Source organism: Pinus tabuliformis, chromosome X (assembly GCF_031772625.1).
Source record: "Pinus tabuliformis cultivar Carrire ecotype Pingquan chromosome X, CPIR1, whole genome shotgun sequence".
Taxonomy (NCBI): Eukaryota; Viridiplantae; Streptophyta; class Pinopsida; order Pinales; family Pinaceae; genus Pinus; species Pinus tabuliformis.
The window spans coordinates 1289219684-1289239107 of NC_142308.1; the positions used below are offsets into that span (position 1 = coordinate 1289219684).

General features: G+C 34.6%; 1 protein-coding gene across 3 annotated transcripts; it reads right to left on the bottom strand.

Moving 5' to 3' along the window:
• Window positions 1-14480: 14480 nt before the first annotated feature.
• Window positions 14481-18117, bottom strand: LOC149144765 (NAC domain-containing protein 75-like). Of its 3 annotated transcripts, none has more exons than XM_089447921.1 (4): window positions 17940-18117; window positions 17201-17350; window positions 16116-16302; window positions 14481-15362 (listed from the first exon to the last, which is right to left on the bottom strand). In XM_089447921.1, exons 2-4 carry the CDS (start codon window positions 17312-17314, stop codon window positions 14800-14802), a joined length of 864 nt encoding a protein of 287 aa, XP_089304047.1. In that variant the 5' UTR covers window positions 17315-17350; window positions 17940-18117; the 3' UTR covers window positions 14481-14799. The 3 variants fall into 3 exon arrangements, with proteins under 3 accessions (XP_089304047.1, XP_089304048.1, XP_089304049.1); XM_089447922.1 differs by lacking the exon at window positions 17940-18117 and adding an exon at window positions 17842-17865; XM_089447923.1 differs by lacking the exon at window positions 17940-18117 and adding an exon at window positions 17556-17580.
• Between the last annotated feature and the right edge of the window lie 1307 nt (window positions 18118-19424).

The window sequence follows — 19424 nt, forward strand, 5'->3', positions numbered from 1 at the left end:
CTAGCATAGTCATTGAGATGGACATGGGCAATGAATATGAATGGGTTAGGCACTTTTATAAAAATTGGGATTTTGCAATGAATTTACTAGATGCATAAAATCTTGTATTGGGTCCCCATGGATTCTGTCGCTTGTAAATGGTCATCCCATTGCTTTTTTTGTTGTTTCAAGGGATCTTAAGAATGGTTTCCCCATGTGCCCTTTGTTATATATTACAGTAGTTAAAATCTTGACCAAGAATCTAGAAAAGGAAAGGCTGGAAGGAAATCTAGTTGGTTTAAGTATAGCAAGGAACGTAAAAGGGTTGAATCATTTATAGTTTGCAGATGACATCGTACTCCTTGTACATGCCTCCAAAATAATTGTGAATCACTTCAAAAGAATATTGAATTCATACCTCGACATGTCCGAAGGAGTGGTCAATAAAAATAAAAGTCAAATTTTGTAGGTTTTAACCCCGTATAGACATTACCTGCATAGGAATTCTAAAAACAGAAAATAAACAACGGCGAGAGCATAAAACATAAAATAGATATACATAGAGATTTTCCCCTGGATCCCAAAACTAGGACTACTAGATTTATTTTTCATTATATTCCTTTCAATGTTACAATACATATATATACATGTTGAAGCATCCATAAACCCAAATCCATTAACCCTGGATTAGAACATAATTGTAGTTCCCTTGACCGGATCTACAAAATACCATGGGCAGAAAACCATCATGCCCAAAACCATGTGCAAAAACCATGCATAAAACCATAGGTAGGTCCACCCACCTAATATAGGGTCCAAAAAAATTTTCCAATGGGCGCTTCCCTGGACCCCGTAGAGGGGGGCTACCGCCCCCCCTCAAACCCCCCTGCTACACCCGGTGCAATGAACAGGGAGTGTTATCACCCCTTGTACGTGGGGCTAGTCATGGAAAGAATATAAAACACACCCAACATTCTCCCACTTGTTGTTTTCTTTCCATGGGGGCCCACAGGAGAGCTTAGTCATTGGTCCAACCCTACAATGCCCATTGTTTCTCTACACCAAGAAAAATTCTCAATGCTCATAGACTTCGTCAATGCATATGCAACATTCTTCAAAGTGTCCACGTTTACGAGCAACACCTTTTTGTCCTCAACCATATCCCTTACAAAGTGATGCTAAACATAAATGTGCTTTGTCTCTGAATGATAAGCAGGGTTCTTTGCCAAGAAAATTGCACTTTGGCTATCACAGTCTATCCTTATAGCTCGTTGTACCAACCCCACATTGAACATAGTCCCTGCAACCAAACTGCGTCATTTCTTGCAAGAATGGTTTCCATGCATTCTGCCTTTGTAGTTGAAAGTGCCACTACAGACCGTCTCTTTCTCATCCAACTGACTACACCTCCAAATAGGTTAAATACGTACCCAGTTGTAGATCTTCTATGATCCAGATGCATCAACAAATCCACGGATGTCCAAAATTTTATCAAATCATGGCCTTCCTTGGTAGCACAGACCATAATCACTAGTGCTATGCAAATACCTGAAAACCCGCTTCACTATTGTCCAATGCTCCTTCCTTACTTTTTACATAAACCTACTCAATACTCCCACTGCATGTGAAATGTCTAGTTTAGTACAGACCATTACATACATCAGGCTATTGACTACACTTGCATAAGGAATACGAGACATGTCATCTTCCTCTTCTTCTGTCTTGGGACACTATTCAGGAGACAACTTTAAACCTATAGGACTAGGAACCTTCATTATTTTACTATCCTACATATTAAACCTCTACAGTATTGTCTCGACATACTTCCTCAGGTTTAGCTAAAGTTTCCTCTTTGCCTGATCTCATTTAATTTCCATGCCCAAAATATAGTTTGTAGCACTGAGATCTTTCATGTCCAATTCAAAGGACAATTGGGTCTTCAGGGCCTGCATAATTTCTTTGTTATTTCCATTAAACAACATATCATCCACATACAAGACCAAATAAATAACACAGTCACCAATTAATTTAAAATACACACAGTGATCTTCTTTTCTTCTGGTGAAGCCAAGTCCCCATATATATGTATCAAATTTCTGATACCACATCCTTGGTGATTGTTTTAACCCATACAAAGACGTTTTTAACTTGCATACTAGTTCTTTCTTACCCTTCACCGCAAAGCCTTCAGGTTGCTTCATGTAGATCTCTTCTTCCAAATCCCCGTGAAGAAATGATGCCTTCACATCCATTTTTTCTACCTCAAAATCAAAAGCAACAACAACAAATAAAATTAATCTAATAGAAGCTACCTTGGCAATAGGAGAAAAAATATCACCAATATCAATTCCAAGCACCTGGGAATAACCCTTTGCTACCAACTGAGCTTTGTATTTCTCCACCTTTTCTTCTGCATTCATCTTCTTCTTAAAACTCATTTTCTTCCAATGGGTTTCCTTCCAGCCATCAACTCCAACAGATCCCAAGCCTCATTTTTTTGCAAAGATGCCATTTCATCAACCGTGGCCTCTTTCTAGAGTTTTTCATCCTCTGAATCTACTGCTTCCCTCACAATTCTGGCATCATCATCAGTTACAATAGATAAAGAAAATTTTGAACAGAAATTAGTTGGACTATACATTTCTGGTTGTCTTCTTTCTCGAATTGATCTTCTCATAGCTAGAGTTTGTGGCTTTTCATTTTCTGATTCCTCTTATGTTGTAGAGTCGTATTCCTCCTCCTTTAGCTCAAACTTTATCTTCTCAGGTTCCTTTGGTAGGACTTCATGTTTAATAACATCTTTCACCTCTATAAACACCACATCGTGGTTGTACACAACCTTCCTTGTTTCTGGGTTCCAAAGTTTATAACCTTTTAAACCATCCTTATATCCAATAAAGATGCACCTTTCAAATTTACTATCCAACTTGGTTCTTTTATCCTTTGGAACATGTACATATGCATCACATCCAAATACCCTCAGATGTGAAAGAGAGGGTTTCTTACCAATCCGTACCTCTTGTGGAGTCTTATCCTCCAACTTTGATGAAGGTGATATCTTGACCAGGTAACATGCAATCTCCACTGCCTCTGCCCAAAATTCTTGTCCTAACCTGACACCACTGAGCATGCTTCTTTCCTTTTGATCAACGTTCTGTTCATTCTTTCTACAACTCCATTTTTCTGAGGTGTTTATGGAGTAGTCTCAGCACCTTTATCTTCTTCTCTTTCTGGTTTTCCACCAAAGCCTTAAATTCTTTAAGCCTGTGAGAGACATCATATTTCTTCTTGAGGAAATATATACATGTATTCCTTGAGAAGTTATCTATAAATGATACATAGTACACAAACTTACCCAGTGATGGAACCAACACAGACCCAAACAAATCACTGTGCACAAGCTCTAATATTTTTTTCGCCCTCTTAGCCCCAGAGGGGAAACTAACCCAATTCTACTTCCCATATACACAATTTTCACATAAATCAAAATCCAGAGAGACATTAGACATACCTTCTATAATACCATTACCATGAACTATGGGAAGGCCCTTCTCTACAATATTTCCAAGCCTTTGATGCCATAGCATGGTATTTTCTCCAAAGACCACTAGATTTTATGCTCCACTTTCATGAACCACAAAACTGCTGCACCCATCAATAACAGTGCTACCCTGAAGCTTGTACATAGTTCCAATCTGAACTCCCCGCATCAATACCAGTGCTCCCCGAACCATCTTGCAGGTATCTTTCTTAAACACTATTTTTACACCAGCATCATCTAGCTTGCTTACATAAACCAGATTTCTAGCCAATGCGGGAATACACAGAACACACAAAAGTGTTCTAATCCTTCCACCTTGCAACTTCAACTTTACTTTTCTGTAACCAACAATTCTAGCCTTCCTGTCATCCCCTAAGAAGACATCACCGCCGTCATATTTATCATACTCACAGAACCACTCACTTTGGGGAGTGAAGTGAAAGGATGCACCTGAGTCAATCAACCATGCCTCATGATCTACATGCGTACTTGAAGAAGAAGACAAGTACACATCCCCACCTTCATTTGAGGTGGTTTCCACCTCTACAGAAGGAGCATCATCAGATCCCTTTCCTTTCTCATGAGATTTATATCTACAATCCTTTTTGAAGTTCCCTTCCTTTCTACATTTCCGTCACACCTTTACAAGTTTTCTTGGAGATTTAGATCTCGTTCTAGATTTAGATCTCCCACTTGAGGATTTATTTTGTTTCTATTCTGGGACCATCCTTGTACATACAAGGCATCACCATTCTAGCCCTCTGTATTTTTCCGTCTCATCTCCTCCAAGAGCAATGATGAGATTATTTCATCAAACTGCAAAGCAGATGCATTGCTACCTATTGCAACAACCAGACTAGCCCACGAATCTAGTAGAGAACACAACAACTGATGCACTGATATTCATTTGAAATTTTTATATCAACATATAACAATTTGCTTACCATAGTATTGAAGGCATTCAGATTCTCCGTCATCGAGTCTCCATCCTTCATCCTTAGGTTATATATATTTTTCCGTAGGAACAATTTAATCACTAGAGACTTAGATTGGTACAAAGTCCATAACTTGTCCCACAAAGCCTTCGCTGAAGTCTCCCCTGATACATTCAACAATATTGAATATAAAATACACAACCATATTGTTCTCTTTTCCTTCTGATCCAACTTCTCCCAGTTTTCAGCTGATATTGTCATTGATTTAGTACCCAGATTTATCACGATCCACTGATCTTTATCCACCAACAAATCCTCCATTTTGAGTTTCCACAACTCAAAACTCTAACCATTAAATTTATCAATCTCTATCTTTCCACTGCTCGCCATCTTCTTTCACCACAAGAATCCATCCCGCAGATCTTCCACTAAACAGGGTCTACCACAGGCCCAAGCAAAACCCCTCAACAATAAAGGCATCTGCTTGAAGCCAAAATAGCTTTGATACCAAATGTAGGTTTTAACCATGTACAAACATTACCTACATACGAATTCTAAAAACATAAAATAAACAATGGCAAGAACATAAAACATAAAACATATATACACAAAGATTTTCCCCTAAATCCCAAAACCAGGACTACCAAATTGATTTTTCATTATATTCTTTTCAATGTTACAATATATATATATATATATATATATATATATATATATATATATATATATATATATATATATATGCCGAAGCATCCATAAACCCCAATCCATTAACCCTAGATTAGAACATAACCATAGATCCCTTGACCGGATCTACAAAATGCCATGGATAGAAAACAATAATGCCCAAGACCATGTGCAAAGACTATGCACAAAACCATAGGTAAGTCTGCCCACCTAATATAGGGTCCAAAAAAAAATTCCCGGGGCGCTACCCCAGACCCCGTAGAGGGGGACTACCGCCCCCCTCAAATCCCCCGACAAGGGGGCTGCCTCACCCCTTGTTGCGCCCGGTGCAATGAACAGGAAGAGCTATCACCTCCCCTGTGACCTCCCCCCCACTAACCCCCTGTGTGTGGGGCTAGTCATGGAAAGAATATAACCCACACCCAACAAATTTATGGATGGAATTGTTCAATTGCAACGTTAAATGAGATCTCAAAGTTATTAGAATTTCTAGTTGCAAATGACTAGAGATTTTTTAAATATCTAGGTATTCCAATATCTCTCAGTTCCTTAAATGCCAAAGAATGGGAAGAGGTTCTTCAAAAACTCAAAAAAATAATTCAATCTTAAGGGTGCAATGGTTGAATGATATGGGAAAGGTTGTTTTGATTAAGATTGTATTTTCATCTCTTCATGTTTGCATGGGATCAGGTTTGCTCACTCCAAAAGGGGTAATACATCAAATCAATAGCCTTATCCAAAAGTTTCTCTAGCAAGGAGGTAAAATAAATGAGAACATGTTTCATTTAGTGAATTGGAGCACAGTTCAACTTTCCAAATGTTGTGGTGGATTAGGGATCAAAACTCCCTTGTTCCTAAATCTTGCCTTAGGAGCGAAAATTGTGTGGCACCTTCTTTCATACTCGAAAGGGTGGTAGAAGCAAGCCTTTGTTCGAAAATATTTTCATAAAAATAAGATTGTTAGAACTAAGAAAGAAACATGGCTAGAGAAAGGCGGGGGTGGCGCTTATCATACTATACCAACTAGGGTGGCAATATGGAAATAGGGTATGCATCAAGATCTAGGAAGATTAAGTTCCATCTGCATTATCGATGGCTGAGAATGAGGGAGTTAAGGAGCTCGCGAATTGTATGAAGTTCAATGGATATAATATACTAGTTGGTATCTCGCAACAGGATTTTAATGGATATTGGAATGGGTGACATTGCCAAGATCTTCCTGTCAATTTCCAATCCCATTGGATTTCACTAGTTAATTCATTAAAAGGATATTCTCTAGTTGAAGTCTCTAGATCAGATCGAAGAACATGGATGGGAAACAAGAAATGATTTTACACAGCCAATGTGGGATATGAATTGTTGGTTCAAAATTTGCCTCACCCTCCCCTAGATAAGATATGGGGCATAATATAGCACAAGGATGGCCTACCAAAAATCAATACATTTTGTTGGGAGTTAGTCCATGAGAATATCTTAATGGTGGAGAACCTTAGAAAAGGAAACATACTAGGGTCATCCAGGTGTGCCTTGTGTGAGACGATAGAAGAAGACATCCCTCATATGTTTTGAGCATGCAAATTTACACTATAGGTATGGAAAAAAGCATTAGGAAATATCATGGATATAGCAAATCTCTCAGACAAATGATCCGACATGTTCGTCATTTAGAAAGATAAATTCCCATGGCATGGAAATTCCAATTTTGTCTCCATGCATTGTAGGATGGCTCCTCGCAATTTCTTTTGTTGTGTAGTCTAGCCAGAGCATAACAAAGCAATTTTTGAAGGAATATTTCCAATTGAAATCACTGCGGCCATCAAAGTGATGAATTTACTCTTTGAATCTATAACAACCCATGGATATGACCTGGGAGAATTGGACGAATTGATGCTAAGTGAAAAGAATGGATCAAAATTGGTAAACAACCACATCAGGCTAGCAACTTCAATTGTAAACCATCAATTAAGAAACCCTTTTGTATAACAATGGATCCTAAAGAATTCCGATATTGGAGGATTAATAAAGGGAAATTATCTCTATTTTTTGATGGAGCATCCAAAGGTAATCCAAGGGAGGCTTGGGCAAGAGGGGTTATCTATCATGTCGATGAAGAAATGGAGTTACAATATTCATGGGGGTTGTTGAATGCTTCTAACAATCAAGATGAACTTTTAGCATTGTGGCAAGGATTGGAGTTAGTTATCTCAATGAATATCCGACAACTAATGGTATTTGTGCATTCTATGATAATCATTCAATAGGTTTTCAAGCTCCAAGAGAATGTTAATCAAGTTAACCCTGCTATGTTACAAAGAATAAATATACAATTAGGAAAAAATGAGAATTTAATTTTATCATATCAAAAGGCATCTAAACTCAAAGGAGAATGCATTGTCAAATAAAGGAGCAATATTAGGAGGAATATTGATTAAGGGTGAAATTATTGGTTCTTATTCTCCTATACAATGATCCTAGTAATCAGTAATAGAAGATCTGGATAGTTATTTGAATTAAATGTTAGTAGAGGAGGATTGACGGGGTAGGTGGCTCGATGTCCTAGCGTCATCCCACTCCCATGCTTTGAGAAACTTCATTATAATTGCCTTCCCAAATGTTGGCTCGATTCTCTTATTGGGATCTGGACAAATGTAAGAGAGATCTTATTATTAATAAATGTGAGGAGGTATGTTTTGATATCCTCATAATTGAGGAATTTTATTCATGTTTTAGGTATATAGACTTCATGGAGATCAATGAGCTTTGTAGTGAAATCAACAACGAACTTGAGCGTTCGGTCAAATGGATGTACATCACAGGTGAACGCATTGAAGTTGAAGAGAAAATAAATGGCTTGACCATGGAACTTTGGTCTAGATATAAGGCACGATGGTGTATAAACTTCTCGACTGCAATGGCAATTTGGTTGTTCAGGGTGGAGGGAACGGTTAATTGGGAGGTTGTAACCATGGCGATGCCATTGATGATGGAGAAAGAGGAATTTAGTAGCCATCTAGATTATCTCATGGCTACAACAAAACATGTTTTGTCTCTTTTGAATAAAGAGGGGGATATGTAGGATTGGAGGTAAAGGCCCAACTAAACATGTTGATGCAAAAGATTAGTATGCTCCAGACAAAACTTGAGAGGCTTTAGTTGCACACTGATTTGTTGGATCTCCACCTTGCTAAGTTAGAATTTGTGGGAGGAAAAGCCTCAGAGGAGAGAAATTCATGAGAGAAAGGTGGAATACAATCGAGGTGAGCCAATCAATAGATTCAGAACAGGTAGGAAAGGCAAATGTGTTGGCAGATGCACCCCAAGATCTAGATCCAAGTCAATCTAGTCAAGCAAACATGGGAAAGGCCCCAAGATCTAGATCCAAGTCAATCTAGTCAAGCAAACATGGGAAAGGCCCCAAGATCTAGATCCAAGTCAATCTAGTCAAGCAAACATGGGAAATGTTGAAATCAACATGGCAATTGGAAAGGTCAATGTAGAATGATCCATATATAAATTATGCAATGCAAATATGTTTTAATTTTTGGAGTTTCCTAGAGGGTATATAAAAGATATCAGTTTAGAATTTTTGTATGTAGGAAGTGCATTAAGAATTACAATGTTAGATGAAAATCTAATTGCAAATGTATAAAGTTTTGGCCCTGAAACAACTCCAAATTAATATAAAAAATAACAATTTTTTATAAATAATAACAATAATAATAATAATATTTAATTTTAAAGTCAAACAAAAATAGATGTTAATTTAATATGACACCATTTTAATATGACGCTACTTTGTAGAATAAGTGACTCTTTTTATATAATAATTTAAAGAGTTGTCTTTAGTACGATTTTTTGGAGTTTCAGGGGTCCGAATGTGGCATTTAAATTTGTGTTGAGATCTTGATTTGTATTATTTAAACTAGTTTTTTGAGTGTATATATGGATTCAACACCTTGAAAAACCCCTAAAACACTTTTATTGTGCATGGATTACCCATCAAACTTGTGATTTCAATAAATTCTTACCAAATAAATCCACAGAAAACACTTCCAAAAAATCGCCCTAAAGACAACTTTATAACTTAACTCTTAACCTAACATACCTCTTTCAAATTTAAACTTATAATAAAATTTATTTCTCAACCAAAATAAACATAGCTTAGCCCCTGATGAATTTAAAACTATAGTAACCTTTAAAAAAAACTTTATTCTGGTTACTTCAATCAGAATAGAGAACCGTAGGTCCAGAAAATTTCTGAAACTACCAGACTTGTATCTCTAGCTCCAAAAAGTACAAAAGTTTAATATCGAAAACAACAAAAAGAAGCCGTACTGTCATGTTTTCAGTGCAGTGTTACCTGAGAATACTAAAATGGTGTTTTCATTCTATGTTAGGCGCACTGCTGTCTGACTTTGCGTTTGGGAAAGGTTGGAATCCCTACCATGCAAGTTATTCTTGCCTTTCTTTACAGAAAAATACAGGAGATAAATGAGAACTGAATAAATCACCTTTTTTTTCTTTCTAAATCAAATTTCAACCAATAATGTCAGAAGCTCTGGTTTAACAGTCTCTCCCATCAGAAGATTACACGTTCAGCAGACTGCCAATAAAACGATATCGGTCGGAAGGAACCACTGACTCTGCGATAAAGCTTCCTGCACCTGCACGCCATGATAATATATTTAATTATTGATCATGTCCCAGGAGGAATAATTGCCCTCTGCCAAATATATAATTTATAATACTAATCCTGTTCAACTATCATACCTCTTTTGTCACGGAATTCCAGAAGATTTCCGCATTATTTTTTTCTGTAAACCCAACTCTACTGCTTGGGCGTTCAAGTCGAGGCTCCCACGACGTTGAAATTTTGCATTGGAATAAAGAGTAGAATGTTGAAATAATAATTAAATCTATTTGAAAGAAAATACTGATTTAGATAAATTTATAAATATTATTTCATTTATAATAATATTATTTTTTTGTTATTGGGATGAATTTGTATGATTTTTTATGTAGTGAAAAAACTAATCATAATTTAATTCTCAAATCAGCAGTCAGGACAATTGATATCTGTGAATGCTAGCTAATTCATCACCCTTATTCAAGAAAAATTAGTCTACCAAGAATGCCCTGTTGGTGGTCCTTAAGGGGCAGGTTTTCATTCCTCCATATGGTCTTGGACCATTACCCTGTTTCCTTAGGGTAGAGGGAGAAGAGCTTTTAAGCAAGTAAAAACAATTAATAAAATAAAATAAGGTCCTGCTGGTGGTCTTTAGGGTCGAGGAAGAAGAACATTTAGCCAAGCAAAAACAGTTAATAAAATAAAATAAGGACCTGCTGGTGGTCCCTTAAGGGCAGGTTTTCACTCCTCCATATGGTCTTGGATGGTTAACCTGTTTCCCTAAAGTCTAGAAAAAAGAGCTTTTAGCCAAGCAAAAACAGTTAATAAAATAAAATAAGTACCTGCCTGTTGTCCTTAAGAAGCCAGGTTTTCACTCTTCCATATGGTCTTGCACCATTACTCTGGTTCCCTAAATTGAAAAAAAAAAAAAAAACTTTTAGCCAAATATAAATAATTAAATAAAATAAAATAAAAATAAAAACATTTATTATAAGAAGAAATTTGGGTGTAAATCACATTCAGAAAATCATTGTCGAAGCGTTTCGAACCAACCAGTGTGGTTCATCATCAGGACAGTTGAAAAATCAGATCTATCTTTGCCAATTAAATACTTTGAGCAGAGCTTCCAACCACTAACTAGGACAACGTCTAAATTTGATTAGGGACCAAGATCAGACAAATCAGTGATAAATTACAAGTAAACAAGGGACCTATATAAAAAATAAATAAATAATAATAATAAATATTAAATAAGATAAATAGAAAATATAAATATTAGTATATAACTATTAAAATTATAAATTATTTATTTTATTATTATTTTATTATTATTATTATTATTATATATATATATATATTTATTTTTATTTTTATATATATAAGTCCCTTGTTTACTTGTAATTTATAACTGATTTGTTTGACCCTGGTCCCTAGTCAAATTTAGACGTTGTTCTAGTTAGCCCTTGGAAGCTCTACTCAAAGTATTTAATTAGCAAAGATAGCTTTGATTTTTCAACTGGTCCTAACGATGAACCACACACTGGTTGGTTGGTTCGAAACGCGTCCACAATGATTTTCTGAATGTGATTTACGCCAACATTTCTTCTTATAATTATTATGAATCACAAAAACCCCATTCAACAAAAAATATTTATTTTTATAATTTTTTTTCTAATTTTAATAATATATTTAAATTTATGCCTATTTACATCTACTCACCATTTAATATAACCATTTAATATAACCATTACTAATATTATTATTGTGATTACAAAGTTTAACCGACTCGGATACTTTTATTGTGATGCAAGTCAACTATTGCATCGACAAAAACTAAGAGTGCAACGGGTGCTTTGAGGGTTCTCTGACTATCGATTCCCTGTCGAGCACGACTGTGGCGCAAATGAGATGAATTGAAAAAACTTGAACTTTCAACTGAACAGGTGTTCTATGTTACCAGAAATGGGAAAGGCTTCGTTGCGGATATGTTTTTATTTTATTTTTCAATATATAAATGAAACCTTCTTCCACGGCAGTTTATCCGTCAATTGCATTAATGTTTTCAGTAACATACTGACCGTTTCAAAATGAGCTTTTTGCTTCAACTTTCACCAAGAGATCAGACTTTTTAACAATCCCTTTAAATAAATAAATAAAATCTAATTGTTTTTAATGAGTTTTTTTAGTATTGAAATCACAAATTTGATAAATAATCTTCTCACAATAAAAATGTCTTAAATTTTTTTCATTTTTTCATCATACTAAATCTATATATCCGATAAAAAACTAATTTAAATAACGCCCATCAAAATTTCTCCCAATTATTGAACATTAAAAATTTCATAAAAAACACACTAAAAACAACTTGCATCAAAATATATAACCCAATTATATTTGAAATCCAAACTCTTTAATAATGTTTTAAATTTAAAAAAATTAAAAGCACCTATTCATATTAGAAAATATCGATGAAATAAGCAATTTTGACAAATCGTCAATATTTACTGCTGACTTGGTCAAGGCACGTATACACTCGGAGATTAGATTGCCGTGTCGTTTAATCTACTTGGGATCAGTAAGCTGGATCAATGGTTCAAGTAATCTTTGATTCTAAAAAACCGTTTAGTTTAGAAAAATTAATAAGTTATTAAAGAGTATGTTTTTTTAAGATAATTATGAAAGAATGAGTTTCAACGTGAAATAAGTTTTAGCAAAAATTAAATTTTAAATTGAGTCTATCCTAAGGAAAAATTAAATTGAGCCTATCATTTGTAATCTATGTAAGAAGAATGGTAAATTAAATATATATTTTTTGGAATGTTTATTTAGGTTTAAGAGGATTACTTAGAGAATTTTTTTATTAACTATATTCAAATTTAATTCACTAACGAATCACTAAAATCATTGCCTCTTAGTTATTCTAATTCTCTAGGAATTTTGGGTTAAACACAATTTTAGAATTTTTAAGATGCTCTCTAGCCCATATTCAATATATCATAATGTTGACCATTATTTCTTATTATAAGTCCAAGACCTTATTAGTGGAAGACATTCCTATTTCTTATTATAAGTCCAAGACCTTATTAGTGGAAGACATTCCTATTTCTTATAAGTCCAAGACCTTATTAGTGGAAGACATTCCTATAAATAAACTAATGTCTAGGAGCTTTTTTGAAGTGGTCTAGGAGCTTTTTTGAAGTGACTAGTTAGAGGAATTGGATTTTGTTTTGCATTTCTTGAACTTTCACTATGAGATTGAATTCAATCATTATGTGCTTTTTAAAATGCCCTATTAACTTATTTTTGTAAGTTTATGGGGACTCCAAGTTAACAATTCAACGGACCACTCTTTCATGAATTGTTTAACTTGGGTCTACTTCATATAACACAACAATTGAAGACAATCTCATTACAATTTCAAAGCATACTTCATATAACACAACAATTGAAGACAATCTCATTACAATTTCAAAGCATTACATTCAAGCACATTTTCCATGAACAAAACATTAATGTTGATATTCTATCCAATGATGCATTACTCATTGATATTATACAAACAATCATTGATGTTATATAAACAAGTTACTTCGATAGAGATTTTGATGAAACATTAATGTTGATATTCTAATGTTATATAAACAAGTTAATTCGATAGAGATTTTGATGAAACATTAATGTTGATATTCTATCAAATGATGCATTACTCATTGATATTATATAAACAAATTAATTTGATAAGGATTTTGATGAAGGACAATTGTTCCATAGGAGGGAGAGACAATTATGGGATGCTATTGTTATTTAGGGTCATTCTACATTATAGCTTTGGTTATAAGCCTTTTTGTCACTTTGAATAGAACAAAATGCCTAAAAAATATACTTATATATTTTCGAAATATTTTTTGAGATAGAAAAAAATACCAAAAAAATTATATATATTTTACAATTAAAAATTACTAATATCATTAATAACACAATTGTAAAAATAATACTTACTAATAAATCAATTAAAAATCCCATTTCATTTTTATAATGAAAAATTATTAATAATATAAAATATTAAAATTTGAATCAATTATACATGTATCAAAATGCAAATCAGTGATAAATAAAAAAATAATACTTACTAATAAATCAATTAAAAATCCCATTTCATTTCTATAACATAAAATTATTAATAACATAAAATATTAATAATATAAAATATTAAAATGTGAATCAATTATACATATATCATAATGCAAATCAGTGATGCATATATCATAATGTTAAAATTAATTAGCTTTAATTTATATTAGTAATAATATCAATTAACAATACCAATATAAAAATGTTTACTAAGTTTCTTAAATGATAAACTCATTACATACGATTTTATATATTTATAATTAATTTTTTTTAATTTAATTATATATTTTTTTATCATTTAAATTTTATTTTAAATAAATTATTTTAATAAATTATATATATAACTTAAAGATTAATTTTTTAGCGAAACTTAAATAAAATTTATTAAAAAAAATTAATAATATTGACCAAATTAAAAATAAATAAATAAATATTTACCAAATTAATAATATTATGACCGCCTTTGCAGCATTTCGACCAAAATAATAATATTATGAATTACTTTGTAATATAAGTTCTTACGTGCCGCTTTAAAGCTAGCCCATCGTCATCTGAGTGATCACTGTAAACACGTATCTAATTGGGTTAAAAAATGGTTAAAATTTGAGTAAACAAATAAAATCTTGATTTGAGTCAGAAGACATCAAATCTTAAATCTTTTGCAATGTACCAGAAGGCCCAGAAACCTGGCTTGGGTGAAAAAAATCCCCAAATTTTAAGCAAATCTCAAGGCTTTTCTCAGTTACAAAGAGGATTTTTCCCATAAAGGAATCTCCATTCCAATCTTTTACCCGCATGAAGATCAAATCATGGAGGTGGTATCATTATTTAAGATTTTGGAATGCTTTTCTACCAAAAACCAGTCTCCTTGGGTGCTGTTTCTGGTTTTCAGGGTTAAGTTATTCAGAAATGCTCACCCGATCACTATCCTCTAATCTGGATTGGCCTAGAGATAAATCATAGGAACGGTGGGTGATTTTCGTTTGCTGTTCCAAGTGATTATAAATATGCCTGGCAGTGGAACTAACAGTTTCTCCAGCTGTGCATCTCTCTGAAACTTGAGTTGCTTCTGTGACACTAACCCTGTGCGTATCCCCGCCATCTGTAACCTTTTCCCAATTGCATTGCCTCGGCTGTGTCTGATAGAAGATCTTGGAAACCACCAGCTCCCCTTCCTTCTCTTCTTCCTGTGAACCCAAATGATATTGATGCATCACCCAATTTGTTTTCTCGGGTTTCTTGTGCTTCCCAAAGTTAGTGTACAATACTAAGATTTTCTTGCACCCTTTCTGCTTGCCATTAACCAGCACTGGTCTGGTTTTACCAGTCTTGTGCCATCTTGTTTCGCCTTCACTGCTCTCATCGCGGGCTGTTTGTATCTTTCTCCTTTTTCTGGTGCCTGTCGTGTATGCTTTCGAAGGTCGATGGAAAAAATGCCTTATCAGGCCATCACGAGATATTCCTGTAACCAAAAGATAAACTCAATCTTAGTAGAAATAGCATGCAATAACAATGGAAACTAACTGAATAAGAAGAATGACTGGCAGAACCAAGAATAGCAGGGAATAATGTAGTATGAATGTGATGGATCCGAATGTTTGCAAAAAAAGACAATGGTCACAGAAATCTAAAATCTGAAACTATCAATCAACATGCTTATTACAGGCTTTGATTGTGCTTATTACACTAATTAAAAAAAACATGCTTATTACAGGCTTTGATTGTGCTTATGACACTAATTAAAAAAGAAACAGATAACTGCAGTCTGAAGATTTCTGTGGCTGAGTTTGTCAGAATGTCGCATGGGAGATTATTCATAGTGTGCATCTTTATAGTATACCAGACTCATCATGACGATAGCTGGTTTATAACTCTGAACTTCTATTATAAAGATGCACATCAATTTCCAATGTAATTTAGACTAAATAATTATTTTTGAAAATGGTGTTGTTTCATTGTGAGAAGTTCAGAAGTTTTGGGGAAGTTGGCTAAAAGAATTTGTTCAGATTTTGATTCTTTTATTGTTTAAAAGTGGGTTTTTGACTGACATATGAATTCAGCATCATGAAAAATCTCTCTCTGGGGCACATCTCTGGGGCACTCAAATTAGGGAGAGTTCACAATTCGAATTTGAATTTCTGATTTACCAGATTGCGAGAAAATTAGACTGAAAGATAGACAGAAAATCCGTACTAAGGTTTTGAACAATACATACCTGGAAGTTTTTCTGGATGTGAATAACAGATCCCATCTTCCCCTCCAATTGTTGGAATGAACTCGTCAATCAAAGGATGAGGGGCGGAATTATCTAAGCCAACCTTTCCTTGTAGATGTTCTATCAGCTCCTGATCTGTAGGGTCAAATTTTACTCCACAAGGAAGCCCAGGCCAATCTTGAAGAGCCTGTAACAAACAAGCATCTCGTTATTAGCACAATCATATAATTTCTGGGGCAGACATTGTATGCTCTCCTTCATTATTTTGAACAGAGCTGAAATAGCAGCTGAGATTGTTCGTTATTAAGGTCCAAAGGGTTAGTTAACTTTGATTTTGCTCAATATTAGTGGGCATTTCATTAAGAGTTTACAGAAATTCCATCCACTAATATAAGAAAGTATCATTCCTTAAATTTCCTTTGATAAGTTTTCCATAGCTGATAAGTTTTCCATAGAGGAAAAACAGTTAGCTGAAAAGAGTTTACAAGAATGCCATCCAGTGATACTCAAAGCATCCCTTGGATTTTCAAAGAGTTTACAAGAATTCCATTCACCAATACTCAAAAGCATCTCTTGGATTTTCTTGATAGGTTGCCATCCACCAATACTCAAAAGCATCCCTTGGATTTTCAATGTGTTTACAAGAATGCCATTCACCAATACTGAAAAGCATCCTTTGGATTGTCTTGATAGGTTTTCCATGGAGGGAAAACACCTAGCTGAAAAGAGTGCAACTCTGCCACACCAACAGTGAGCCAACCATAGACATGAGGTAGGTGGAAGTTGGAACATGCAAGTTCAATTTTGTTAAAACCTACAACAGTAAACCAACCACAGGCATGAGGTGGAGCATGCAAGTCCAACTTCTGAAAACCCAAGTTGCAATCCACCCTCCAAATTGCCACCAGTCCATGGCCAAAGCAGAACAGCAGATGTTGAAAATTGTTTCTGCAATACATGGACATCTAGAGATCTACATATGTCTCCCTGCATTGAACTTGTCACTGGGCATCCTACAACATTATCAGGTAACATATTGGGTTATGTCTAAATTGAAAAAGAGAGCGGTTGTCGTATACGCATACCTCCTGGCGTTCAATCTGATGACCACATGCAGGACATTGTTTAATTCGATACTCTTCAAGTTTGGCATCAATCAACTGAGAACTCCCTGTGGAGTTTCTATTCTTTCCCGCCATTAACAAACCATTTTATGCTGCTGCTCGTCCCAAACACTGAATGCATGTAGAAAATGCAAATCAGGGACAATATACAAAAAGCTCAAGGAAACAACAAGACTAAAGATATTCTGCATGTTAAAAATGCAAAGGAAAAGCATTTATGCACTAAAAATTCTGAAAGGACACAGTTAACTAATAGGATTAGAATAGTTATCTATAGTCATCAAAATATTTATGTGTCATTTATTAAAATTTGTACCTTGAAGACTCACAAGAGTGGAGCTAGCTCACCAGAGTTGAGGTTTAGAACAATGGAAACTCTTTCTAAATCTACCCATTTATAAATTTTTTATATTTTAAAGAATAAAAAAGTTAGAAACTGGGTTGCAAAATAGGCCACACCTATTAGCCTAATTAATTTGAAATCCAAAGCTTTCATATAAAACATGAAAAATCAGATGCTCCCAGTAAGGAAAAAGAAACTGGAATCGCTGTCAGGTGAAATACAAATGAATCTGATAAAGGATAAGTGAAAGAATAAAGACCGAATAAAGCCCGAAAGAGCATGTCTGTTACATAATTGCAGAATATGAAAGTGCAGAAAAGCAAGATATGCAGGAAGTTAGACATATTCTGCTCCTACCTGAAACAAAAAGATACAGCGTGAGGAAGCACCGAATGAGAAATGAAACAGGTTTCCAAAGTCCCAACTCTCCATGGTGGTTCCCATAAAATCTAGAAAGTTAGTCCACCGCCAGCTAATAATAGATGGAGTGTGGTCGGGGCAAAGAGGTGCCGTGAAGCCCAAGATAAAATAATGCCTGCAACCCAAAAAAACAAGTTTTATTATGCAAATAAAAAGGAGAGGCCATAACACTTGACACGGAAGCGTTCAAACGCATACTTTATCCTTACACTGGTTGTTGAATTATAAGTTCTTCGAAAATACAAATATATATTGGAAAACAATTTGCATGTGGGTACGAAAAGGGGGCAACCAGTGTCGTGAGATGTGAGTGAGTGCACAGCGAGATTGTTGAGAGGGCAACAAGTGTCGTGACAGCTCAACTTCAAGGAGGTGGTGAAGTCTGAACGACGTGGATTCCCAAGTCCTTGATGTACAAGTCGAGAGTAGCTTTAAAGATACCTTTGATTCAACAACGACCGATCATAAATACAGCATTTTCAACATTTAATAGCAACACGGATATGTGGTGTCATTTGTTTTTTCTCAAAATTTAGTCAGCTTTCTTGAACCTAGGTAGGAGGGAGAGAGGATTGTTTTTAACCTAAAATGGAAAAAATAAAATGGGAAAAAACAAAACAAGTTAACGGTTCAAAATTCAAAGGCATATGACATTGGAAAAAGTTTTTATAAGATTTAATTTATTAAAAAAATTACATTTAAATTTCACGAAGATAAAAACAAATTAACCACTTAAAACTTAGAACTCAACAAATTAACCACCCAAAACTCAGACCCCAACAAATTAATCACCCAAAAGTCAGAGCTCTTTGTTTGTGGGACAAGTTGAACATAGAGATGGAATTTTTTTAACATAAAAAAGAAAACGAGTTAACGGTTCAAAACTCAAAGGTATTTGACATTGAAAAAGTTTTTATAAGATTTAATATATTAAAAAATTTAGATTTAAATTTCATGAAGATTCAATGTTTATATAGGGAAAACAAATTAACCACCCAAAACTCAGAGTCCTTTGTTTGTGGGACAAAAATGCTCAAAGATATCTGACATTGAAAAAAGTTTTTATAAGATTTAATCTAGATTTAAATTTCATGAAGATTCAACATGACAAAAAATAACCACACAAAACTTGGACCCCCTTGTTTGTGGGACAAGGGATTGCGCAGCGATTTGACTACTAAGTTTACGAAGGCATACATACCCCTTGTTTGTGGGACAAGTACTAAGTTTACGAAGGCATACATACCCGACTACTAAGTTTACGAAGGCATACATACCCCTTGTTTGTGGGACAAGTACTAATTTTACGAAGGCATACATACCCCTTGTTGGCATACATACCCCTTGTTGGACTACGCAACGATTTGGCGATTTGACTACTAAGTTTACGAAGGCATACATACCCCTTGTTTGTGGGACAAG